General features: G+C 39.6%; 1 protein-coding gene and 1 long non-coding RNA gene across 8 annotated transcripts; both read left to right on the forward strand.

Annotated features, from left to right (window-relative positions):
• Nucleotides 1-876: 876 nt before the first annotated feature.
• Nucleotides 877-1,554, forward strand: LOC124387911. Its single transcript, XR_006926279.1, has 3 exons — nucleotides 877-933; nucleotides 1,173-1,288; nucleotides 1,443-1,554. It is a non-coding gene; the product is annotated as an uncharacterized LOC124387911 (long non-coding RNA).
• A 15,417-nt stretch (nucleotides 1,555-16,971) lies between these two features.
• On the forward strand, nucleotides 16,972-27,256 carry LOC124387892. Of its 7 annotated transcripts, none has more exons than XM_046852508.1 (9): nucleotides 16,989-17,072; nucleotides 18,616-18,686; nucleotides 18,757-18,936; nucleotides 19,147-19,205; nucleotides 19,295-19,366; nucleotides 19,440-19,502; nucleotides 19,590-19,742; nucleotides 20,682-20,771; nucleotides 27,160-27,256. In XM_046852508.1, exons 2-8 carry the CDS (start codon nucleotides 18,659-18,661, stop codon nucleotides 20,727-20,729), a joined length of 603 nt encoding a protein of 200 aa, XP_046708464.1. In that variant the 5' UTR covers nucleotides 16,989-17,072; nucleotides 18,616-18,658; the 3' UTR covers nucleotides 20,730-20,771; nucleotides 27,160-27,256. The 7 variants fall into 7 exon arrangements, with proteins under 7 accessions (XP_046708470.1, XP_046708464.1, XP_046708465.1 ...); XM_046852509.1 differs by lacking the exon at nucleotides 27,160-27,256 and adding an exon at nucleotides 25,820-25,848; XM_046852507.1 differs by lacking the exon at nucleotides 27,160-27,256 and having other exon boundaries at nucleotides 20,682-21,270.
• Nucleotides 27,257-27,708: the final 452 nt, after the last annotated feature.

Below are 27,708 nucleotides of genomic sequence, written 5' to 3' on the forward strand. Positions count from 1 at the left end.
GCTTTTCTCACTAGATGGAGCTGTTTACATGTTTACCTCTGCATGCTCAACCTAGATGAGATGAACCTGAGACTAATCTTTAAAGTAGCCTGGATCAGTAATGTGTCCTAGAACTTTATGGAACACTGTAACTTTGATGAATTTTATTTAACTGGAGCATCGTGATTTGATAGATTTAACATTCACACTTAGGATTTATCTGAAGTAATCGATCCATCTACTGTCATGAAGAGGAAAAGAAAAGAAGAATCTGGAGGACAGGGGAAAAACTACAATATAAAATATAAAATAAATATGAAAGGTTTAAAAGCAATTAAAACATGCAATAGTTTACTGATTTTATTATATCTTTTAGTGTGGAGCAGAGATGAAACATGGTCCAGAGCCAAAGATGTCCCCTGTTGACCTTTGATTTGGCCCATCATGTGTCATATATGATAACAGGATAAAAAAGAGAAAGGATGAAGCCATTGCCACATAGATTCATAACTAAGTTACCATAACTTTTGTTTATGCTGCAAAAAAATTGCAGTCCCTTTTTCTATGAGCAAACTTTCAGTCAAAACATTTGAATATAAGGACCAGCTTCATGTCTCTCATTAGAGGACACTGATATTGCAGGCATATGGCTTTATTGTTTATAGCTTGAATCGTTGTTTTAAACTCTATTGTACTGGTAATGGAATTGTTTCTATGTTTGCATTGTGCTATGATTCATTGAACTAGAAAGTGCAGAAAATAAAACTACATTAGCTGAGCTGTTTTCTATTTATTTATTATTTAATATCTAAATATAATGAATTGATAAATGAAGGGGAATCATGGCAACTTTCATTTTAATAATCATTTTGGCCCACAGCCCTCAATCAAGTTGAATTTTTCAGCACTTCATAAGAAAAAGATGAGGTGTAGTCACATCAGTTCTGACATCAGGTTGGGTAACAATCCATTATTTTAAAGATTTCATTAAAATCAGTGGTAAATGATGATAATACAGTTTAGAATATGCTGGTAATAATGAAGGCTTTGATTTTAATATGCAGCATTTAATAATGACTTTGATTAAAATGTGGACAGATTCCCCATGTGATGCTGAATGTAAAACCAGTGTGTTTCAGTAAGAATCAACAGTCTGTCAGTAACATTGGTGACTCTGTCATGTGATGCTGTAGGGAGGAGCTTCATGAACTCTAATCATGTTAACTGGTTAGAGCACAGAATATCTTCATTCAGCTAAAACCATTCATCATGTTCACTGTTATATTCATGTACCTGTGGCTTTCTGTAGGTGAGTTATACATAGATTTATTTTATTATGTTAAATGCTAATTTAATCGTTATTTTTTTCTGATTATTAATAAGAAAAATCACAATTATGGTCCTGACATATGTAGCTTGATTGTTTAATGGTTAAAAACATTGTGTTCTCTTCTCTATGACAGGTGACTCCATGGCAGATTCAATAGAGCCACTTTTAACTGACAAACATGTAGATGAAGGTGAAAATGTTACTCTGTCCTGCAACTACAAAACAAGTGCAACAAACAACTACCTGCACTGGTACAGACAACATCCAAACTATAACCCAGGGTTCCTTCTTTATATTTATGATACAACTGGAGGAAAAAGTGACTCAATTCCACCACGTCTGGATGTTAAGGTTAATAAAAGTAATAAAAGAGTGGATCTGATCATCTCCTCTGCTGCTGTATCAGACTCTGCTCTATACTACTGTGCTCTGGTGCCCACAGTGACAGGAAATCCAGCTGCACTGTACAAAAACCCTGACACAGTTTTGTTTAAGTATATTGAAGGAAGTTCTGACAAATATTTTGAGAAGTTTAAATACCCTTTTTAAGGATTTTCTCTCGTGTTTATAAAAAGAATATATTGTTGGTACATGAATTAATTCTTTATTAAATCACTCTACACGGGTCATTTCTGTGCATTCAGGTACCCCCTGAATGAGATATCAGTACAAACCCTTCACACACTCATTCACACATTTATCCCAGCAAATTTCTTATAGTCATGTTTTTTAGAAACCCACACAGACACGGGGTGAAAACACAAAACTTTTCACAAACTTACAATAACTTCAGCACACACACCTCCGTTAACCTGCTGAAGTGCACCTGATCCTCAAATCCCTCTTTTTCATGAAAACATCTGAGCTGCCTATCATGTAATGCTGACTGAGAAATCAGAGCTAGAATTGTGTTCAGGGCTGAAGTGTGATTTCTTTTACTGTGAATGTCATTGTATAAATATTTGTTTGCTGAAAATTTTAACCTCATTGAAGTAGCTGTTTAGTCGGATCATGATTTTGCATCCCATTGCATGAATGACTTTCTGACACATAACATATTATTATATTTATGATTAACAATCTAATAATTAATTATTTACAAACTAGTTACTATGAATACAGGTGTCATCAGTTCATCTGTCTTCTTATGAATGAAGCTTTGTGAAGAAATTTCATGCTCCTTTATATACAAAAATTAAGTAGTTTCTTTATACACTTACAGGTATTTGGTATTTTATTTAAAAATACATTTTTATGTATATTTGCCCAACCCTGGCACTTAAAACAGCACACTGATGTTACTAAATTCACATACCTGACAGTGACTTTAATGCAGTGTGTTGGTTATTATTTTACACTGATACTGTGAAGTGACGATCAACACAAAATTACTCTAAAACATCAGCACTTCCTGGGTGTGGTCTTCTAGAGACGTGTTCCCTCATGTGTAAAGTTCAGCACATACAGCACTATTATACAGAATCCTCACAGAGCTGTGTTCAGAAATGACTCAACTCTACACCTTACTGTATATAGTGAGATACACAACACTGATTCTCACTGTAGTTACAGGTCATTACTAGATGTACACATTATTATCTATGTGTCAGAAAGTTCAGGTTATAGGATCCAAGGCAGATGCAAAAGGAGCAGGGGAGAAAAGCTGTGCAGAGCTGAATCGGGAAGCCGATTCCGGAGCCGATTCAGGAGCCGATTCAGGAGCCGATTCAGGAGCCGATTCAGGAGCCGATTCAGGAGCCGATTCAGGAGCCGATTCAGGAGCCGATTCAGGAGCCGATTCAGGAGCCGATTCAGGAGCCGATTCAGGAGCCGATTCAGGAGCCGATTCAGGAGCCGATTCAGGAGCCGATTCAGGAGCCGATTCAGGAGCCGATTCAGGAGCCGATTCAGGAGCCGATTCAGGAGCCGATTCAGGAGCCGATTCAGGAGCCGATTCAGGAGCCGATTCAGGAGCCGATTCAGGAGCCGATTCAGGAGCCGATTCAGGAGCCGATTCAGGAGCCGATTCAGGAGCCGATTCAGGAGCCGATTCAGGAGCCGATTCAGGAGCCGATTCAGGAGCCGATTCAGGAGCCGATTCAGGAGCCGATTCAGGAGCCGATTCAGGAGCCGATTCAGGAGCCGATTCAGGAGCCGATTCAGGAGCCGATTCAGGAGCCGATTCAGGAGCCGATTCAGGAGCCGATTCAGGAGCCGATTCAGGAGCCGATTCAGGAGCCGATTCAGGAGCCGATTCAGGAGCCGATTCAGGAGCCGATTCAGGAGCCGATTCAGGAGCCGATTCAGGAGCCGATTCAGGAGCCGATTCAGGAGCCGATTCAGGAGCCGATTCAGGAGCCGATTCAGGAGCCGATTCAGGAGCCGATTCAGGAGCCGATTCAGGAGCCGATTCAGGAGCCGATTCAGGAGCCGATTCAGGAGCCGATTCAGGAGCCGATTCAGGAGCCGATTCAGGAGCCGATTCAGGAGCCGATTCAGGAGCCGATTCAGGAGCCGATTCAGGAGCCGATTCAGGAGCCGATTCAGGAGCCGATTCAGGAGCCGATTCAGGAGCCGATTCAGGAGCCGATTCAGGAGCCGATTCAGGAGCCGATTCAGGAGCCGATTCAGGAGCCGATTCAGGAGCCGATTCAGGAGCCGATTCAGGAGCCGATTCAGGAGCCGATTCAGGAGCCGATTCAGGAGCCGATTCAGGAGCCGATTCAGGAGCCGATTCAGGAGCCGATTCAGGAGCCGATTCAGGAGCCGATTCAGGAGCCGATTCAGGAGCCGATTCAGGAGCCGATTCAGGAGCCGATTCAGGAGCCGATTCAGGAGCCGATTCAGGAGCCGATTCAGGAGCCGATTCAGGAGCCGATTCAGGAGCCGATTCAGGAGCCGATTCAGGAGCCGATTCAGGAGCCGATTCAGGAGCCGATTCAGGAGCCGATTCAGGAGCCGATTCAGGAGCCGATTCAGGAGCCGATTCAGGAGCCGATTCAGGAGCCGATTCAGGAGCCGATTCAGGAGCCGATTCAGGAGCCGATTCAGGAGCCGATTCAGGAGCCGATTCAGGAGCCGATTCAGGAGCCGATTCAGGAGCCGATTCAGGAGCCGATTCAGGAGCCGATTCAGGAGCCGATTCAGGAGCCGATTCAGGAGCCGATTCAGGAGCCGATTCAGGAGCCGATTCAGGAGCCGATTCAGGAGCCGATTCAGGAGCCGATTCAGGAGCCGATTCAGGAGCCGATTCAGGAGCCGATTCAGGAGCCGATTCAGGAGCCGATTCAGGAGCCGATTCAGGAGCCGATTCAGGAGCCGATTCAGGAGCCGATTCAGGAGCCGATTCAGGAGCCGATTCAGGAGCCGATTCAGGAGCCGATTCAGGAGCCGATTCAGGAGCCGATTCAGGAGCCGATTCAGGAGCCGATTCAGGAGCCGATTCAGGAGCCGATTCAGGAGCCGATTCAGGAGCCGATTCAGGAGCCGATTCAGGAGCCGATTCAGGAGCCGATTCAGGAGCCGATTCAGGAGCCGATTCAGGAGCCGATTCAGGAGCCGATTCAGGAGCCGATTCAGGAGCCGATTCAGGAGCCGATTCAGGAGCCGATTCAGGAGCCGATTCAGGAGCCGATTCAGGAGCCGATTCAGGAGCCGATTCAGGAGCCGATTCAGGAGCCGATTCAGGAGCCGATTCAGGAGCCGATTCAGGAGCCGATTCAGGAGCCGATTCAGGAGCCGATTCAGGAGCCGATTCAGGAGCCGATTCAGGAGCCGATTCAGGAGCCGATTCAGGAGCCGATTCAGGAGCCGATTCAGGAGCCGATTCAGGAGCCGATTCAGGAGCCGATTCAGGAGCCGATTCAGGAGCCGATTCAGGAGCCGATTCAGGAGCCGATTCAGGAGCCGATTCAGGAGCCGATTCAGGAGCCGATTCAGGAGCCGATTCAGGAGCCGATTCAGGAGCCGATTCAGGAGCCGATTCAGGAGCCGATTCAGGAGCCGATTCAGGAGCCGATTCAGGAGCCGATTCAGGAGCCGATTCAGGAGCCGATTCAGGAGCCGATTCCGGGAGCCGATTCCGGGAGCCGATTCCGGGAGCCGATTCCGGGAGCCGATTCCGGGAGCCGATTCCGGGAGCCGATTCCGGGAGCCGATTCCGGGAGCCGATTCCGGGAGCCGATTCCGGGAGCCGATTCCGGGAGCCGATTCCGGGAGCCGATTCCGGGAGCCGATTCCGGGAGCCGATTCCGGGAGCCGATTCCGGGAGCCGATTCCGGGAGCCGATTCGGGAGTCGATTCAGGAGCCGATTCAGGAGCCGATTCAGGAGCCGATTCAGGAGCCGATTCAGGAGCCGATTCAGGAGCCGATTCAGGAGCCGATTCAGGAGCCGATTCAGGAGCCGATTCAGGAGCCGATTCAGGAGCCGATTCAGGAGCCGATTCAGGAGCCGATTCAGGAGCCGATTCAGGAGCCGATTCAGGAGCCGATTCAGGAGCCGATTCAGGAGCCGATTCAGGAGCCGATTCAGGAGCCGATTCAGGAGCCGATTCAGGAGCCGATTCAGGAGCCGATTCAGGAGCCGATTCAGGAGCCGATTCAGGAGCCGATTCAGGAGCCGATTCAGGAGCCGATTCAGGAGCCGATTCAGGAGCCGATTCAGGAGCCGATTCAGGAGCCGATTCAGGAGCCGATTCAGGAGCCGATTCAGGAGCCGATTCAGGAGCCGATTCAGGAGCCGATTCAGGAGCCGATTCAGGAGCCGATTCAGGAGCCGATTCAGGAGCCGATTCAGGAGCCGATTCAGGAGCCGATTCAGGAGCCGATTCAGGAGCCGATTCAGGAGCCGATTCAGGAGCCGATTCAGGAGCCGATTCAGGAGCCGATTCAGGAGCCGATTCAGGAGCCGATTCAGGAGCCGATTCAGGAGCCGATTCAGGAGCCGATTCAGGAGCCGATTCAGGAGCCGATTCAGGAGCCGATTCAGGAGCCGATTCAGGAGCCGATTCAGGAGCCGATTCAGGAGCCGATTCAGGAGCCGATTCAGGAGCCGATTCAGGAGCCGATTCAGGAGCCGATTCAGGAGCCGATTCAGGAGCCGATTCAGGAGCCGATTCAGGAGCCGATTCAGGAGCCGATTCAGGAGCCGATTCAGGAGCCGATTCAGGAGCCGATTCAGGAGCCGATTCAGGAGCCGATTCAGGAGCCGATTCAGGAGCCGATTCAGGAGCCGATTCAGGAGCCGATTCAGGAGCCGATTCAGGAGCCGATTCAGGAGCCGATTCAGGAGCCGATTCAGGAGCCGATTCAGGAGCCGATTCAGGAGCCGATTCAGGAGCCGATTCAGGAGCCGATTCAGGAGCCGATTCAGGAGCCGATTCAGGAGCCGATTCAGGAGCCGATTCAGGAGCCGATTCAGGAGCCGATTCAGGAGCCGATTCAGGAGCCGATTCAGGAGCCGATTCAGGAGCCGATTCAGGAGCCGATTCAGGAGCCGATTCAGGAGCCGATTCAGGAGCCGATTCAGGAGCCGATTCAGGAGCCGATTCAGGAGCCGATTCAGGAGCCGATTCAGGAGCCGATTCAGGAGCCGATTCAGGAGCCGATTCAGGAGCCGATTCAGGAGCCGATTCAGGAGCCGATTCAGGAGCCGATTCAGGAGCCGATTCAGGAGCCGATTCAGGAGCCGATTCAGGAGCCGATTCAGGAGCCGATTCAGGAGCCGATTCAGGAGCCGATTCAGGAGCCGATTCAGGAGCCGATTCAGGAGCCGATTCAGGAGCCGATTCAGGAGCCGATTCAGGAGCCGATTCAGGAGCCGATTCAGGAGCCGATTCAGGAGCCGATTCAGGAGCCGATTCAGGAGCCGATTCAGGAGCCGATTCAGGAGCCGATTCAGGAGCCGATTCAGGAGCCGATTCAGGAGCCGATTCAGGAGCCGATTCAGGAGCCGATTCAGGAGCCGATTCAGGAGCCGATTCAGGAGCCGATTCAGGAGCCGATTCAGGAGCCGATTCAGGAGCCGATTCAGGAGCCGATTCAGGAGCCGATTCAGGAGCCGATTCAGGAGCCGATTCAGGAGCCGATTCAGGAGCCGATTCAGGAGCCGATTCAGGAGCCGATTCAGGAGCCGATTCAGGAGCCGATTCAGGAGCCGATTCAGGAGCCGATTCAGGAGCCGATTCAGGAGCCGATTCAGGAGCCGATTCAGGAGCCGATTCAGGAGCCGATTCAGGAGCCGATTCAGGAGCCGATTCAGGAGCCGATTCAGGAGCCGATTCAGGAGCCGATTCAGGAGCCGATTCAGGAGCCGATTCAGGAGCCGATGTGCGTGCACTGGTACAGACAACATCCAAAATCTAAACCTGTGTTCCTTCTTTATATTCATCAATCTACTAAATTTAAAAGTGACATTCCACCACGTCTGGACGTTGACATTGATAAAAATAATAAACAAGTGAATCTGATCATCTCCTCTGCTGCTGTATCAGACTCTGATCTATACTACTGTGCTCTGGCGCCCACAGTGACAGGAAATCCAGCTGCACTGTACAAAACCCATTTTGATGTTTGAATAGCAGAGCCGCTGATGATCTTGAGTCATTTACCAGCCATCCTGGGGGACATTCGTCTGTTTCTCTTTTGATTTATAAAAAACTAAATGTATATTTTTGATTAATATTGGGTTTTTAATTTATATTAGATGTGTTTTTATATAAGAAAGTTAAATATAATGTTTAAGAGTTTTGTTTTTCACTGTTCTTCTGTTATTCATATTCCTGGTGCACTTCTTCTTCTACATAACTGCATATTCTGACTAAACTATCCAGACATTCCACTCTAGAATCATCTCATCTAGACTTATTGTATTAATGTTTTTTTGCTACACAAACCAAGGCTCTTTAAACATCATCTCCTCTGCTGCTGTATCAGACTCTGCACTGTACTACTGCGCCATGGAGCCCACAGTGACACAAAACTCATACACACTGTACAAAAGTGAAGTTTGATTTATTTTCCCCATCAGAAGGGGAGCTGTTCACCTGTTTCATTTAAATACAGGTTACTTTCTTAGTTCAAAACTTTTATGTTCAATTGTTTAAAATATCAACAATTATCTTCTTACCAGTGTTGGGTGATGGTATTGTTTGACAAAACAATTGAGAAACCAACAGAAAATGAATAGTTTTACTGTATAAAGTTGCAAAGTCAGCAACAGCACAACACAATACCTCTGGATTAGAATCAGAAGCAACGCCAGACTCTACTGAACTTACGATCAGAGGACTAAAGCTCTCAGATTCTGCTCTCTATCACTGCGCTCTTGAAGTAGGTGCACAGTGATACAGAGTCACTAAAACGCTGTACAAAACCCATTTTGATGTTTGAATAGCAGAGCCGCTGATGATCTTGAGTCATTTACCAGCCATCCTGGGGACATTCGTCTGTTTCTCTTTTGATTTATAAAAACTAAATGTATATTTTGATTAATATTGGGTTTTAATTTATATTAGATGTGTTTTATATAAGAAAGTTAAATATAATGTTTAAGAGTTTTGTTTTCACTGTTCTTCTGTTATTCATATTCCTGGTGCACTTCTTCTTCTACATAACTGCATATTCTGACTAAACTATCCAGACATTCCACTCTAGAATCATCTCATCTAGACTTATTGTATTAATGTTTTTGCTACACAAACCAAGGCTCTTTAAACATCATCTCCTCTGCTGCTGTATCAGACTCTGCACTGTACTACTGCGCCATGGAGCCCACAGTGACACAAAACTCATACACACTGTACAAAAGTGAAGTTTGATTTATTTTCCCCATCAGAAGGGGAGCTGTTCACCTGTTTCATTTAAATACAGGTTACTTTCTTAGTTCAAAACTTTTATGTTCAATTGTTTAAAATATCAACAATTATCTTCTTACCAGTGTTGGGTGATGGTATTGTTTGACAAAACAATTGAGAAACCAACAGAAAATGAATAGTTTTACTGTATAAAGTTGCAAAGTCAGCAACAGCACAACACAATACCTCTGGATTAGAATCAGAAGCAACGCCAGACTCTACTGAACTTACGATCAGAGGACTAAAGCTCTCAGATTCTGCTCTCTATCACTGCGCTCTTGAAGTAGGTGCACAGTGATACAGAGTCACTAAAACGCTGTACAAAACCCATTTTGATGTTTGAATAGCAGAGCCGCTGATGATCTTGAGTCATTTACCAGCCATCCTGGGGACATTCGTCTGTTTCTCTTTTGATTTATAAAAACTAAATGTATATTTTGATTAATATTGGGTTTTAATTTATATTAGATGTGTTTTATATAAGAAAGTTAAATATAATGTTTAAGAGTTTTGTTTTCACTGTTCTTCTGTTATTCATATTCCTGGTGCACTTCTTCTTCTACATAACTGCATATTCTGACTAAACTATCCAGACATTCCACTCTAGAATCATCTCATCTAGACTTATTGTATTAATGTTTTTGCTACACAAACCAAGGCTCTTTAAACATCATCTCCTCTGCTGCTGTATCAGACTCTGCACTGTACTACTGCGCCATGAAGCCCACAGTGACACAAAACTCATACACACTGTACAAAAAGTGAAGCTTGATTTATTTTCCCCATCAGAAGGGGGCGCTGTTCACCTGTTTCATTTAAATACAGGTTACTTTCTTAGTTCAAAACTTTTATGTTAAATTGCTTAAAATATCAACAATTATCTTCTTACCTGTGTTGGGTGATGGTATTGTTTGACAAATCCATTAAGAAACCACCTGAAAATGAATCTTTAATCAGAATGAATAGTTTCTGCTGAGGTTTAAGTTAATAATTTTCCTGATAAAGGATGTAATATTTAAAATAACACTTGATCCTGCACACTGGTGTTAGTAAGTCAGGTTCTTAGGCAGCAATCTGTTCCTTCTGTTTATTGTTTCTCAGTGCTCTTGCTGTCATTTGGAGTCAGAATACAGCTAAGAACTGACAGCACAAGATGGTAATGGACTAATTTTAATGTCTTTAAAGTAAATTGTTACTTAGATTTACATTTCAAACACTCTATGAAGGACATTCTACAACTTTCCTAAAATATCATGAATGTGATGTTTGAAAAAGTCAAGTTTAATTATTTCTATGATGTAAAAATTCTATTACAATGATTAAAGACACAATCAGTCATGATAAGTGATTAGGAATAGTTGTGTGTTGTATTCGGAGACTCAGTTCACTGTCACTGATACTGTAAAGTGATGATCTGTACAGTGTTATACTACAACAGCAGCACTTCCTGGGTGTGGTCTTCTAGAGACGTGTTCCCTCATGTGTAAAGTTCAGCACATACAGCACTATTATACAGAATCCTCACAGAGCTGTGTTCAGAAATGACTCAACTCTACACCTTACTGTACATAGTGAGATACACAACACTGATTCTCACTGTAGTTACAGGTAATTCATATTCATCAGTTATTTCATTGTATTATCATTTTACATGATAAACATCTTTTATACATTCATTTATAAATTGATGTTTTGGGAATGTTTGCAAAAATAATTTAAATGTTTATTTTTATGTCTTTATTTATTTACATTTTGTTCTCTACAGCAGGCAGTTTTGCAGATAAAATTGGGCCGAGAGATGAAGATGCCAATGTTGTGAGGAAAGAAACAAACTTTGTTACTCTGAAATGTTCATATGAGACAAACAGTGATCGTATTTGGCTTTATTGGTACAAACAATATCCTCACAGCGCACCACAGTTTTTACTGTTTAAAGGCACAAAGTCAGCAACAGCACAATACAATCCCTCTGGATTAGAATCAGAAGCAACTCCAGACTCTACTGAACTTACTATCAGAGGACTAAAGCTCTCAGATTCTGCTCTCTATCACTGCGCTCTTGGAGTAGACCCACAGTGATACAGAGTCACTAAAAGGCTGTACAAAAACCCAACAATGGCACATGGAGTTTTTAAAACCGCAGATACTCACATTGCCAACTTATCAGTTAACCAGAGACGCAACAGCAGTTGTGGTAACATGTGCAGCTAAAAGTGTGTATCAGGTGTTACTGCTGTGTTCTCTTTTGAGTTAAATTCAGTTTTAATGTGTTGCCCTTTTGTAACCTACTTCTTAGTCCCATTGTTACTCATTTTTACATTTCAAACACTCAATAAAGGACATTCTACAACTTTCCTAAAATGTTATGAATGTGATGTAAAATCCTTTAACATGGATTAAAAACACACCCAGTCAACTCAGACTGAAAACAGAGGGCTTTTGTTTTCTTCTAAACACAAAAACCTAAAACCTACAATATTATTTTATATGTTCTGACACAAGCCTTTAATAAAATAAAGCACTGCTTTATACACTATTTGATGCAGTGTGTTGTGTATTATATTGTAGACCCAGTTTACAGTCATTGATGCTAAAGTGATGATCAGTACAAAGTTACACTACAACAGCAGCACTTCCTGGGTGTGGTCTTCTAGAGACGTGTTCCCTCATGTGTAAAGTTCAGCACATACAGCACTATTATACAGAATCCTCACAGAGCTGTGTTCAGAAATGACTCAACTCTACACCTTACTGTACATAGTGAGATACACACCACTGATTCTCACTGTAGTTACAGGTACTTCATATTCATCAGTTATTTCATTGTATTATCATTTTACATGATAAACATCTTTTATACATTCATTTATAAGTTGATGTTTTGGGAATGTTTGCAAAAATAATTAAAATGTTTATTTTTATGTCTTTATTTATTTACATTTTGTTCTCTACAGCAGGCAGTTTTGCAGATAAAATTGGGCCGAGAGATGAAGATGCCAATGTTGTGAGGAAAGAAACAAACTTTGTTACTCTGAAATGTTCATATGAGACAAACAGTGATCGTATTTGGCTTTATTGGTACAAACAATATCCTCACAGCGCACCACAGTTTTTACTGTTTAAAGGTGCAAAGTCAGCAACAGCACAACACAATCCCTCTGGATTAGAATCAGAAGCAACGCCAGACTCTACTGAACTTACTATCAGAGGACTAAAGCTCTCAGATTCTGCTCTCTATCACTGCGCTCTTGGAGTAGACCCACAGTGATACAGAGTCACTGAACAACTGTACAAAAACCCAACAATGGCACATGAAGCTTTTAAAACCGCAGATACTCACATTGCCAACTTATCAGTTAACCAAAGACGCAACAGCAGTTGTGGTAACATGTGCAGCTAAAAGTGTGTATCAGGTGTTACTGCTGTGCTCTCTTTTGAATTAAATTTAGTTTTAATTTGTTGTCCTTGTGCAACCTACTTCTTAGCCCCATTGTTACTCAATTTTACATTTCAAACACTCAATAAAGGACATTCTACAACTTTCCTAAAATGTTATGAATGTGATGTAAAATCCTTTAACATGGATTAAAAACACACCCAGTCAACTCAGACTGAAAACAGAGGGCTTTTGGTTTCTTCTAAACACAAAAACATAAACCTACAATGTTATTTTATATGTTCTGACACAAGCCTTTAATAAAATAAAGCACTGCTTTATACACTATTTGATGCAGTGTGTTGTGTATTATATTGTAGACCCAGTTTACAGTCATTGATGCTAAAGTGATGATCTGTACAGTGTTATACTACAACAGCAGCACTCCCTGGGTGTGGTCTTCTAGAGAAGTGTTCCCTCATGTGTAAAGTTCAGCACATACAGCACTATTATACAGAATCCTCACAGAGCTGTGTTCAGAAATGACTCAACTCTACACCTTACTGTACATAGTGAGATACACACCACTGATTCTCACTGTAGCTACAGGTACTTCATATTCATCAGTTATTTCATTGTATTATCATTTTACATGATAAACATCTTTTATACATTCATTTATAAATTGATGTTTTGGGAATGTTTGCAAAAATAATTTAAATGTTTATTTTTATGTCTTTATTTATTTACATTTTGTTCTCTACAGCAGGCAGTTTTGCAGATAAAATTGGGCCGAGAGATGAAGATGCCAATGTTGTGAGGAAAGAAACAAACTTTGTTACTCTGAAATGTTCATATGAGACAAACAGTGATCGTATTTGGCTTTATTGGTACAAACAATATCCTCACAGCGCACCACAGTTTTTACTGCTTAAAGGTGCAAAGACAGAAAGTGCTGCAGACCACAATCCCAGTGGATCTCGATTCAGGGCAGAAACAACCTCAGATGCTACTGAACTTATTATTAAAGACCTACAGATCTCAGATTCTGCTCTCTATCACTGTGCTATAAGAGTATCAGCACAGTAATACAGAGTCACTGAACAACTGTACAAAAACCTAACGTTTGTAAAAACCACAGAAATGACAGATATTTCCTTTACCACTTTTTATCAGCTAACCACAGACACATAAAAACAATGTGGTGACATGCAACTGAGAGAAACAGAAAAGAAGAATAAAGACGAATCAACACAATGACTGCACTCCAATCACACTGAATTCATGAATGTATATTTTTATTGCTCTAAAATATATAAGGAAAAAAATCACAGTCATTGTATCAGGTGTTACTGATGAACACTGTGGAACTGATTAGTTTTTTCTGGTCAGTTTTTCCTCATTATTCACTGTAATCAGTTTTATTTTCTTCCTTCAATGATTTGATAATTCATTCTCTTATTCATGTGTTTATGATGCATGTAGATACGAATATGGGTGTGTAAGTTTGTGAGCACTAAACAGAAGGAAATTTGATCATACAGATATAATCAAGATGAAATGGATGTATAATGTCAGTGGAACTTCCTTTTTTACAATATTTATTTAGTAAAAACTTAATCAATAAGGGTATTTTAATAATGTTAAACAATGTTTGTGTGTGTGTGTGTGTGTGTGTGTGTGTGTGTGTGTGTGTGTGTGTGTGAGATTTAAATAGAATGTTGGTTCGGGATGTAGATGTGGAGACACCACTGATATATAATGTAGTAAATATAAGTTTAATTTAATTACTGACTGATTTAATAATTTAACATTATAATTTAATAAACATATTTGTTATAAATTTTGTGTGTTTAAAGCTGCTCATAGTAGTTCTATTTCTGACTTTAAGAAGGATTGAGAGTAAATATGTATTAGTGTGTTAAGGTTTTTCTCCTTGGTGAACACAAGATGGCGCAGTCACTTATCATATTGTGGGAAATTCACTCGAGCTCCACACAACCCTGCTCACATTCTCTGATGATGAATCCTCATTTTCACAATAAAACCTCTGTGATATAAACTACAGCTGTTCTTCTATCATACACACTGCACTAATATTATCCTCACTCCTGCCCTGATTACTCTTAGTAGCTCAACTCATTTATAGACACACCATTCTGATAAAACTACACAACTGTCCACTTCACACTAAACTGTCATAAGAATAAATACTCATTAATACTCATAACTCATACTTTTATTAGAGCTGAGCATCAAGAGGTTTAACAGTCCTTGTGAAGCAAATACAAAATATAAATCTCTATAAATGTTTTACCTTATTCTCAATAAACCTTGTAATTTTATAATCTAACATTAGGTGATACAGTATATCTGTTATAGCTGAACCCCCTAAAATACACAACAGAAATCTTTAATAATGTAATTATTAATGTATATTTTAATCAGCTAAAATGATTGTATTTAAAATAATCACACCTGCTACACTTTGTGTTTGATCTGTCAGTAACACTGGTGACTTTCATCTGATGCTATGAGGTGGAGCTTCATGAACCTTTAAGATGTTCATATATTCAGACCTCAAAATATTTTCTTTCACATAAAGCCCTCATCATGTTCACTGTTATATTCATGTGTCTGTGGCTTTCACTAGGTGAGTTATACACTGACTTTTTATCACTCAGAAATATTAATAGTGATTTATCAGTGTGAGTGTGAGTCAGACTTATATTTTTAACTTGATTATGTAAAAGTTGTAAACATATTCTCTTCTCTATGACAGGTGACTCCATGGCAGATTCAATAGAGCCACTTTTCACATAGAAATCTGTAGATGAAGGTAAAAATGTTACTCTGTCCTGCAACTATGAAACAAGTGATACAAACATCCAAAATCTAAACCTGTGTTCCTTCTTTACATCGATCTATTTGGAGGTAAAACTAAGCCCATGCCACCACGTCTGGATGTTAAAGTTGATTAAACTAGTAAACAAGTGGATCTGATCATCTCCTCTGCTGCTGTATCAGACTCTGATCTATACTACTGTGCTCTGAGGCCCACAGTGACAGGAAATCCAGCTGCACTGTACAAAAACCTCTACACAGTTTTATTACACTGAAGGCAAATTAGCTACTAAAGTAAAGTAAAAGTATTCTACTATGTATAAGTTTGTATAACTGTATAAACTGTAAAGTATTCAGACTGTAATAAAATGTTGACTTGATATATTTATAATTGGTCTCTTTGGATTATACAAGAGCAGCAACAGAATTAAAATGAGTTATTAATCCTTGGTCTATTTATCCATTCATTAATTCATTTTCAGTAGCCACATACAGTGATTCAGACCTAGTAGCAGTTTAGAGTAGCTTTAGTCCAACTACTGGCGTGTGTTTGCAGTTAAACAAAAAATGAATTATAAAACAACCCTTGTTCAAAAGGGAAACATTTCTGAATTTTACATTTAGATATATTATTAGATTTTTTAAGTTTCATATGTTAATATATGTATGTAAAGCTACTTCATGATGATGTCAATTGCTAAAAGTTCACTACAAATGAAAGTGATTTAAAATAAATTGAAGTAAAGTAAATGCTTAATCAGTGAGAAAACCGAAGGTCTGGTGATGTCTTTGGCTTCCAGACTTCATGCAGTTTTTACTGCAAAGGATTTGAATTCTTATATAAAAAATGCTAATTGAATTTATAATTATTGTCGTTTGACCACACACCTGTATGTAGAGTAAATGCTCCAGAGATACTGATGACTTTATCATGAATTTCTTAATATTGCCTGTAATATTGTTTGTCTCCTGCATGGAAAAGCACATGATGGTGCAGTAAATGAAATGGGATTAGATTCTGTTGTAATGGAGGTTTAACCCTAAACACTTCTATATTTACTTACATACACAATGCTCATGTTTTAATGACATCCAACACTTATGGAATCCAGTGGGCCATGCATTTGGTACCTGTGCCTTCAGTGGGGACTTACCCGAATTAATCCCCCTCTTATTACCACCACTATCACGTCGCAATTATAGAAACCATCAATACAATACTAAAACACATAACAATGCGTGGTATTACAGAGAGAGAGGCATTTCACATATGGAGAGTGAATACCATTTTACTAAAACACGCTCCAAACCTCTACACTTTGTCACAGCAGTATAGGACTGTTTACCAGAAATCAAAGTGCATTATGGGTACAAACAAATAAACAAATGAAGTGAGCAAAACTGTTCTCTCAGAATTCAAACAGCACTACAAAATGGCTGACACCCTCTATAGTGCACTATGTAGGAGATAGGGAACGTTTCAGACACAGCATGTGTCTCCTTCACAGCCAGCAGCACTCTGATGACCTGCACCTGTACTCAATCACAGGTCAAGTATTTTTTTTTTTTTTTTTTTTTTTTTTTTTTTTTTTTATCTTCACGTTTGTTTTTGTTACCTGTTGAAACCAAGTGTTTGTATTTTGCAAATTCTCTCACACCAAATTACAGGAAAGAAGAGTAAGTGAAAGAGTAAGTTTTACTGTTCTATATAACAATTTAAGTTTGAGCCCTTTATGAGTCTTGTTTTAGGCTCTCTTTTAATTTTGAAGATTAGTCTTGCCATTCCTTTCTTTCTCTCCTTTCTTCTTTTTCTTTCTCTTCCACCTTTTCCTATTTTTAACTTTGTTTATTTTTATTTTCATTTCTTTTTATTTGTTTGTGTAGTTAGTTTTATGTTGTGTTTGTCTCATTCATTAGATGCTGTATTTCTCATAAGTGATTGTCTCTGAGTGCTGATGAACAGACCAAATAGGTGTAATGTTAAATCCATTACCATCAATTTCAACTTAATTTAAATATTTAGGAGTAACTATAACCCGTTATAATTACTTATAAATATTTCCTTTTCTTGCGAGCTAAATTCGCTACATATAATGGTGGAGAATGCGGGCCAACTTTTATTCAAACTATATACTTATTTTATCTTTGTCAATGGTTTTTCCCTCTTCTCTCCCATTCTCTACATATAATGGTGGAAGATGCGGGAATGTTGTTCAAACTTTGCTTTGTGAGCTAACTCAGCATTTAATTACTGTGCACTTGGGATGAGAGGTCGCAACGTAGACTACGCTTCAGTGAACACTTATTTTATTTTTATTTGTGAGTCACGGTTAATTGAAAAAAAGAAAAGAAACGAGAAGAACTTAAACTGCAGTCATAATATAAAAAATCCATCGTAAAGACAAATAAATCTCTTTACTGTACATTTAATATTAGCAAAAGCTGTGGGGACGAAGAAGTCTCCCGATAGTTTGATTAAAGATTGATTTGAGCGTGTTCCTCTTATCTTTTAAGACCTTGTAATTGTATCGTTGTTGGTCATTGCGTGTTCCAATTTCGTTCAACTAGACGATAGCACTCCTCTAGGTTAACCATCAGAGTAGCTAACTGATGCGTGCCTAATGCAGATCCAATCATAAAGATACTACTGACCAGTTGTTGATTGGTATGTAAAAGGAGTTGAAGACCTTAATCAAGTGATGAATAAGAACAGCGAAGAAACCCTGGGGGGTATTCCAGAAAGCTTGGTTAACTTACCATTTCATAAATCATAACCTCTGGGTTGATTTACCCCAAAAAGGCATACCATGAGTATGTCGGTTCCAAAACACCTGAGAAGAGTTAGCTTAATCAACCTCCAACTGTTTACCCGGAGTTAATGCGCGTGCACGGTGCATGTTTGACATTTTCAATGGATCGCCGATTTCACGAGTCACCATGGAAACGCAAAGCGATAAAAAAGAAAGCGGTGTATTTCACAGAGGCGGAGTTGGAGGTTTGAATGCACGCTTATAAGGAGTTTAAGGTATTTTATTGTCAAAAAATAACGGACAGAGTAAATGCGTGAGTGTATTAAATTACAAATTTGGTATTGGCTCCCGTTTTATTATAATGCAAAATAATAAAGTATGACTTATACATCCTTTTGAATATGTTATATCAATATGAAAGCATTAACTTTTTTTGCCATTTATTTCTTTAGTTTAAAATAATGTATTTCTTATTTAATAAGCTGTAATCCTCCTGGAGCCACAAGAACTTTAAGCCAAGTCAAAATGAACTACAAAAACATTCTGCAAAAAGGTAATATTTGATTACACAATTACTGAACTATTATTATAACAGGATTTAGTATATTCACTCTGTCATGTAGCTAATAGAAAGAAGACTGAAGCCCATCTAACTGGCGGGGGTCCACCACCACCTCCCCTCACCCCATCTGAGGAGCTGGCTCTGTCCCTTAATAAAGGGCGACCAGTGGTTACTGGCATTCCAGGGGGCAGTTCATCACACACACCATGCACCACAAGTGATGGTGAAAAAATGGTGAAATGTAAGTTTACCTCTATGATTTGTTTTCATTTTTTGTCCTAATAAATTACTATCTCTGTCACTTAAAGGCCAAAGAAATATTTATGTAGGCTTATTTTATTTAACTGCATATGATGTATAGGCTACTGTGATCTTAGTCTGACATGTTACTCTTTTCATGTATTACTTTCTTTGATAATATTGAGAATTAATGGGTTGTGTGTTCTTATAGATACTGATGGACGTATTGTATTATTGGACCCTCCAGAAAGAACACAGTCTGTCACAGTTGTAAGTGACTTGTCGGGTACCTTTAGTTGCTTTTAGGTATTTTTTATTTTTTTTGCCAGATAATGTATACTTGAATATTTCTCCTGTAGGATGAAGTTGATGACGATGAAGAGACCACATCTGCTGTGACAGAAGTGGACAATGCTGGTAGATCCACTGAGGTATGATGCATACCATTATAAGGTATGGCCCCTTTTTGCATTAGAGTAACAAACTGTCATTGTCCTTTTACAGTACATACCTAGGGATTTGCCCACAGATGAGGGTCCTTCAACCTCAGCACACAATCTAAGCAGGGTAAGAATTTGTGTCCAGGTGTCCATATTTGAATTTTATTGTCTGACCAAACAATCTCATTCATTACATTTTGTTCCACCTTCCTAGTTGCCAGCAAAGGAGCTGTATAAGGTCCATCTTCAAAAACAAATAAGAAAATGTAACATGGAGATGGACCTTATACCGCTTCAAATGGAAGAGAAAAGACTCCTCATTAAAAAAGCAGCACTTGAAATTGAATTACTGGAGCATCGCTTAAAGGTGAGAACTTGTCCGAATATTAATCTGTTGCATGTTAAAAGTGTGTGTGTGTGTGTGTGTGTGTGTGTGTGTGTGTGTGTGTGTGTGTGTGTGTGTGTGTGTGTGTGTGTGTGTGTGTGTGTGTGTGTGTGTGTGTGTGTGTGTGTGTAAAGCAATATAAAAAAAAACATTGTATTGAATTTTACTTTTATTGTTTTTTAGGGAATAAAGAAATAAACTGCCTGGCAGACCAGTGCAAAAAAAATAAAATAAAAGTAATTTTGACAGATCCCGCCTCTAAAATCTGTAGGTGTTTCCCGGACCCCACGCAGACACTGAAACCGAGATTTGAGGATCCCTATAGTCATCTCCACCTTGGCCCGTGTTCGGCTGTGAGCCAGGTTAAACCGTGTCTGTGGTCCATGCTCAGGTTCAGGGTAGGGTCATTAAATAGGGCAGACGAGGGTAGCCTCTGTCCCCCAGCAAGTAATCATTGTACTGTCCTGTAATGATTGAAGTGTACAACACAAATATAGTAAAAAGAAAAAAAAGAACAATTGTCTAAAGCAAAACATACCCTGCTGAAATGTCTGGCATAATGATGACTCGTTGAAAATTCTGGCATCATGCACAGATCCTGGCTATTTTGCCTCGAAATTGGTAATGATTTGGGTTGCCTCACATATTACCTAGTTAGTGGAAAAAGTAATGACTTTAATGATTTTAAGAAGGGAAAAAATAAAGTTGTTACCTGCACATTGATGCTATGAATAGATTTCCTATTAACATAGTCTCCCTTATTTATTGGTGGAGCTTTAATAGGAATGTGAGTGCCATCAATGCACCCAATTACATTTGGAAACCCTGAAACAGAAAGTTATGGAAGTATGAAGTGTGTGCGAATAATGAATACATGTATAGATATAAATAATGTGACTAAATATTAAATATGCACCATAGGTTTTACAACAAAGGACAAACCTGCCACTCTGTGGAATTCGCCTTTAATACCAAGCAGAGGTTTATGGCCAGGGAACTGTATAAACGTGGGTAAGAACTGTTTAAGTACCACACATACTGTACAAACGGCTCTACACACAGTTGCCTTTCCCACATGCTCTGAATCGCCCACACTGTACAAAAAATGTCCAGACGCAAAAAACCTAAGTGCTATTCACAATGTTTTCTGTGCTAAGCGCAGAACCGCGGTTTTTCACATTTGCGATATCCGGTTTTAAAAGACGTGTTAAATAAACTGACAAATCTTTTGAGAAACGATAACGCTCTTTCAAATATTCATTAGGGTATGCCTGGTGGGTGCACTTTTCCATCTATATTACTCTTTATATTGTTGATAAACTAGCAGGTGCTATCTCTGCACAATACTCACATTTTCACTCCACCCCACACTTCTCCAGCACCACATGTACAGATCTTCTATGGGGACACACTCACTCCACTTTTGGCAGCAGCAGCCTAGTTCTTCACCTATTTCAATTCAATTCAATTTATTTTTATTTGTATAGCGCTTTTAACAATGAACATTGTCTCAAAGCAGCTTTACACAGATAATGTGGTGATTAAACGTAAATATGTTCTTTGTAAGTACGTTTGTCCTTGATGAGCAACTGTGGCAAGGAAAAACTCCCCGAGATGGCATAAGGAAGAAACCTTGAGAGAAACCAGACTCAAGAGGGAACCCATCCTCATCTGGGTTGCACCAAATGTCCATTTGAAACAGATATACAAAGTTGCGGGGTACAGTGATGACGATTAGAGGCAAACTGCACTCCCAAGTCAGTGCAGCAGACCGCCGACACCAACTACAGTCCAATCCGTCCTCAAAGCACCCGTTCTACTCCGGAATTACATGGAACCACCCAAGGTGTTGATGAGAGACCATCCCGAGCTGCACAGAAGTGTGAAGATCCAAGGAGGGGAGAGGGGCAGGAACAGTGGTCACTGGAACCTCAGGAGCATGTTTAACTCGACCGAGAGAGAGAGAGAAGGATATGGATTATTAAGTGTCCTTATTGTTGTATGAAAGTTAATGTCACTGTGCAGTTTGGACTCCAGCAAGACTCGCTATGGCAGCATAACTAAAAGGGAGAACCAGAAGGTAACACAGACATGAGGGATCTCTGGGATAAGAGACGACCCACCACACCACCGTCAACAAACCTGAGTGAACGTGTGAATGTGAGGGGACGACAGCATACAAATATACCAGTTCACCAAACACTCTATATCCATGCTCCCTCCAGATCTGAGCCTTTACCTAAGAAAAATCTACTGATAAAAGGCTTGACTAAATAAATGAGTTTTCAACCTCGACTTGAACACTGAGACTGTGTCCGAGTCCCGAACACTGATTGGAAGGCTGTTCCATAACTGTGGGGCTTTATAAGAGAAAGATCTGCCCCCTGCTGTAGTCTTCATTATTTGAGGAAAAAAACAGATAGCCAGCACCTTTTGATCTAAGTAGGCGTGGAGGATCATACTGGTACAGAAGCTCACTCAGATACTGCGGTGCGAGACCGTTAAGTGCTTTATCCCTCTCAAGGCAGGCGTTGCTGATTTGCAACAGTTAAAAACTAACTACCTTATTACTCCAGATACATATTTTATGAGGTTTTTTTACTCAGAAGTACCACTGCAGGACTTGGTTGTCCATTAGCAACAAACAGTTTCCAACTTGCTGACCAGGTGGCAGTGTAGTCTCCCTTCCAACATGTCTGTTTCCATGGGTTCCCTGAAACTGATTTTCTTGGCATCAATTTCGTGTAAGTATCACTATCAACCTCCATTAATTTGAAACTAAAACTGCATCAGAAGAATCATAAGTGTATATAGACACAGTAAATGCCAATTAGTAGATTTTATCTCTTCTGGATTTTTCCCCTGGTGCAGCTCTATTTCAACGTAGCAGATTTGCAACGTGTGGCCAGATAGGTACCACTGGATATCACATGCTTTATCTACTAGTTTGCCTATATTTTGAGCAACAGTTTATACTAGGATTATTTTCCTATCACCAGTGTTTACGTATTACTTTGAGGTGTCACTGAGGGTATATCATATGGAAAATTTAATAATTTGGAGTGAAGTTACAAACAATCAGAGGCAGATTTGATCAAAAGCAATGGCACAATACCATGTTCATTTGACTGTGCAGTGAGGAAAACTGATGTAGCCTAAATTCCATGGCACTTTTATTAGTACAGATCATTGTGTCAAAGCATTTTTTGGCAAACTACCTTACAGAATACTCTCTATGCAGGATTTGCAGTGTGTTATGGCAGGCAGACGAAAGTTTTACTCAGCCAGGGAAGTCATTGAGTACATTTGCCTTCCTGATGGTGCTTTATCTGACACAGAATCAATTCCAGACGATAAAATTGCTGATCCAGCAATTGGCTTTGCGAGTATGCCGCCGAGTCGTCACCCATTCGCCCCGCTGCGAGGGCTCTAATGCCGGAGTCGGGGGAATATTACCTTCACCTAGGGCATCCAGACTTTCCCTTGCAGAGCCTGGACTGCTCTCACACTCACTACTTCTCTCTAGACTCTGGATGCGCTCCTCTAATGCTAAGATCATCTCCGTCAAAGAGCAAACTAGCTTACACTTCTCACAGATAAAATTATCGCTAACAACGGAGAAAGACTGACTAAACATGTCACACTTCACACACTGAGTGAACTGGATGTTCGCCATAATAGAGAAATGACGTACCTTAATGTGTTTACTGTAGTGTGTGTTCGTAGTTCTGGTGAATGTCCTCCACACACTCACTATTTGTGTTTGAACATGCTTGCTATACAGTTGCTTTATTCATCTGGAGAAATGTCAGCTGAAAATAGATATGAAAGGAAGCAATGAACATGTGAAGTGTAGACTTTTAGCTTTATTTCAAGAGGGGAATATTTTATATAAGGTCTCAATTTCCACATAAACTAAAGAAATTGATGATTATAAATGTAAGGATTGTTTTTATACATAAATGCAAATTATTTACAGTGAAGGACTGCCTGAATGGACATCAAATGATACGTTTCTACTTTTGTGATGCTTTGCCAGGTCTTCACTTGAGTTGCTGCTTGACTGTATGTATTTGACTGTATGTCTGTCTTCAGTAAGTGAAAGAACATGTAATTGGCTTGAGGTCTGGTCACTGATTATACTTTCTTAGAACATTACATTTTTTTCAGATTTTATATGTTATTTCTTTAGTTCTTGAGTGTAACCAGTGAACTGCATCTTTAGGAAAACCTTCTAAATTTACATTTATGAAGGTACCTTTTGATCATAGACGTTGACACTGATGCACATATGGTCTCGAGACCTTCTTGACTTGGCTAGATGTTGTGAAGGGGTCTATCTTTACCAAAATGTTGTGATCATCCAGTTTAGTTATCTTCTGTGATCTTTCTTGGTTTAGTGTTAAGTTGATATTGCATTTGTTCTTTTAAGGAAGAAACCAAATACTTAATTTGGCCACTTATATAGTGTATGTCCCTCACTTCCTGGGTGTGTCCTTCAAGAGATACAGCATTATACAGACTCCTCACACAACTGGGTTCAGACATGGCTCAGAAACATACACTGTTACTCTAAAATGTTTATATCAGTTAAGCAGCAATTACATTCTACTTTACTGGTACAAACAATATTCTAATAGTGAACCACAGTTTTTACTGTATAAAGGTGCAAAGTTTTCAAGTACTTCAGAGCACAATCCCAGTGGAGCTCGATTCAAGGCAGAAACAACCTCAGACTCTACTGAACTATTAAAAATCTACAGATTTCAGATTCTGCTCTTTATCACTGTGCTCTAAAAGAAGGTACACAGTAATACAGAGTCAATGTAAGACTGTACAAAAACATTACAAAGGTGCTTCTGCAACCACAGAGGATTCAAGAGACTCGCTTTAACAAACTGTCAGAAAACCACAGAAAACACACATAATGTATGCAGTGACATGCAGCTGGAAGAAGATAAAAGAAAAATAATGGATTAACACAACCACAATACAACAATAACACAATCATAATAACCTACACACAAATCTACATTGTTAATACTCCAAAATATATAATTAATGACACTTTAAGATCTGTAGTCATGGTGATATTGGTCTGTACTATGCAGAATTAAATTCATACATGTACATATAATCAATTTAACAAATACTGATCATTTTAAAGTCTTCATTAATAATTCTGTACATTTAAAATTACAGTGAAATGCTAATTACTGTATGGCCATCTTACTTGATGTTGTACAGCCATGTTGCAGTGAACTCAGAACCTCATTAAGCTCAGTAGAGTTATAATTGCATTTAGTGGTCACAACTGGAAACTTCAACAAACACTTATAGCACTAATCCATCGTTTTAACCAGAGTTGTGTTCCTGAGATTATATTGTGTGTCTCTGCTGTTACTGATTTTTATTCATTTGTCATGGACACGGTGGAATTAAGTTCAAAGTGAGGTTTAGGTGAAATATTCTTTCAGTGTTCGTTAATGATCATGAAGGCATCCAAACATTACTTCAGCAGTCGGATGAAACTAAAACAATTAGAATAAAATCCAACAGAAAAAGCTGATCTGTATTTGGGGTTAATTAAAATAATTGAATTGATGAGAGCTGTATGATAATTACTCTTAAAAATTTGATGATAAAGAAAGATCTGACATAAATTATATTATATAAGTTAAATATGTTAAATATAAGCTAAATATGTTTGTGTTAATAAAGAACAGTAGAATAGTTGTGTATGTTTAACAATGTTATACTACAACAGCAGCACTTCCTGGGTGTGGTCTTCTAGAGACGTGTTCCCCTAATGTGTAAAGTTCAGCACATACAGCACTATTATACAGAATCCTCACAGAGCTGTGTTCAGAAATGACTCAACTCTACACCTTACTGTACATAGTGAGATACACACCACTGATTCTCACTGTAGTTACAGGTAATTGACCAGTTTATTATCTTTATTATTAAAAACGTATGTTTATATTGATTTAATATGTTCTTATTTACAGTATTTTGTTTACATTAACTATTTTAATTACTTGTTTATTGATTTATAGCAGGCAGTTTTGGAGATAAAATTGGGCCAGCAGATGAAGATGCCAACATCCTCAGGAAAGAAACAGACAATGTTACTCTGAAATGTACATATGATACAAGCAGCAATCAAGTTGAACTTTACTGGTACAAACAGTATCCTAACAGCGCACCGCGGTTTTTACTGTATAAGGGCGCAAGGTCAAGAGGTGGTGAGAGCATTCCTGATGATCATCGATTAGAGACAACAACAAGCACATACACTACTGAACTTACTATCAGAGGTCTAAAGCTCTCAAAATCTGCAGTCTATCACTGTATTCTTAGAGTGTTTACACAGTAATACAGAGTCAATGTAAAGCTGTACACAAACCTAACAAAGGTATATAGGAAGCTTTAAAACCCACAGATCAAAAAGATTCGCTTTACCAAACTGTCAGTAAACCACAGACATGAACATAACATGCAGCTGGAGGAAATAGTAAAGAATGATGAGGGATTTAACAGCTACACTATTAATACAGTTATCTACCCACAAATCTATATTATATGATGCTCCATAGTATATTTTATTGGAACATATTATGTGGAATTAAATTGATGAATTATTTCTTTCTTACAACCTGCTGTAATCAATATTAATTTCTTTATTTATTGATTTGTTCATGTGTTAATTATACACATATGTATGTATATATGAATGTGAGTTTGATCATATACACAACAAATAAAAAAAAAATCATTAACATAAAGCAGAATTTGTATATAATTTCTAACATAATTATGTGATTAAGGGATGATGACTCCAGACTTTTGACCAGCACTCGACATTAAATTGCCTGTAAGTCTGAATGAGTGTATGAATCATATCCTGTGTTGCACTGCTGTAACATCCAGAGTGTTTCTGGTCTCAAAACCCCAACCCTAAACAGATTAAAGCAGTTACTGATGATGAAGATATACAGTATACTGCATATGGACAGTTATAGAAGTGTGACCAAGATTAAACGATTACTGATAATCATTTACATTCTTTTCATTTATACAACTGAGCAGCTTTGTGATTAAGGGCCTTGCTCAAGGGCCCAGAAGTGGATTTGAACACACTTTTTTGGATTTGAGCAGCACTTCCTGGGAGTGTTTGTAAAGATCAGCACATACAGCACTATTATACAGAATCCTCACAGAGCTGTGTTCAGAAATGACTCAACTCTACACCTTACTGTACATAGTGAGATACACACCACTGATTCTCACTGTAGTTACAGGTACTTCACTTTTACCCTCTTAATTAATTATATTGCTACTATGCTTTTATAGTTATTAAAGCTTTGAGTATGTTTAAGATTTTCTTTTCCAACAGGCAGTTTTGCAAATAAGATTTGGCCTTCAAATGAAGACACCAACATGGTCAGGAAGGATGCAGACACTGTTACTCTGAAATGTTCATATGATACAAGCAGTGAATTTGTTTGGCTTTACTGGTACAAACATTATCCTAATAGTGCACCACAGTTTTTACTGATTAAAGGCGGGAGGTCGAGTTATGAAAAGACCAGTCCTGCTGATCGGCGATTAGAGACAGAAACAAGCAGAAACTCTACAGAACTTACTATCAGAGGTCTAAAGCTCTCAGATTCTGCTCTCTATCACTGCTCTTTTTTAACACCAGCACAGTAATACAAAGTGACTGAAAGGCTGTACAAAAACAAACATGGTATATATGAAGTTTCTGAAACCACATCAAAGATACCTGAATACCAACATGTTATCTTTTAACCACAGACTAAAACATATGGCAGCAAATGCAGTGGGAGGAAATAGACAAAATAGACACTTTAAACATGATAATCAAACAATATGTTTTAATTCAATAAAATGTTTAAAAAATGTAATGTATCATGCTTAAAAC

Source organism: Silurus meridionalis, chromosome 6, assembly GCF_014805685.1.
Source record: "Silurus meridionalis isolate SWU-2019-XX chromosome 6, ASM1480568v1, whole genome shotgun sequence".
NCBI classification, from domain to species: domain Eukaryota; kingdom Metazoa; phylum Chordata; class Actinopteri; order Siluriformes; family Siluridae; genus Silurus; species Silurus meridionalis.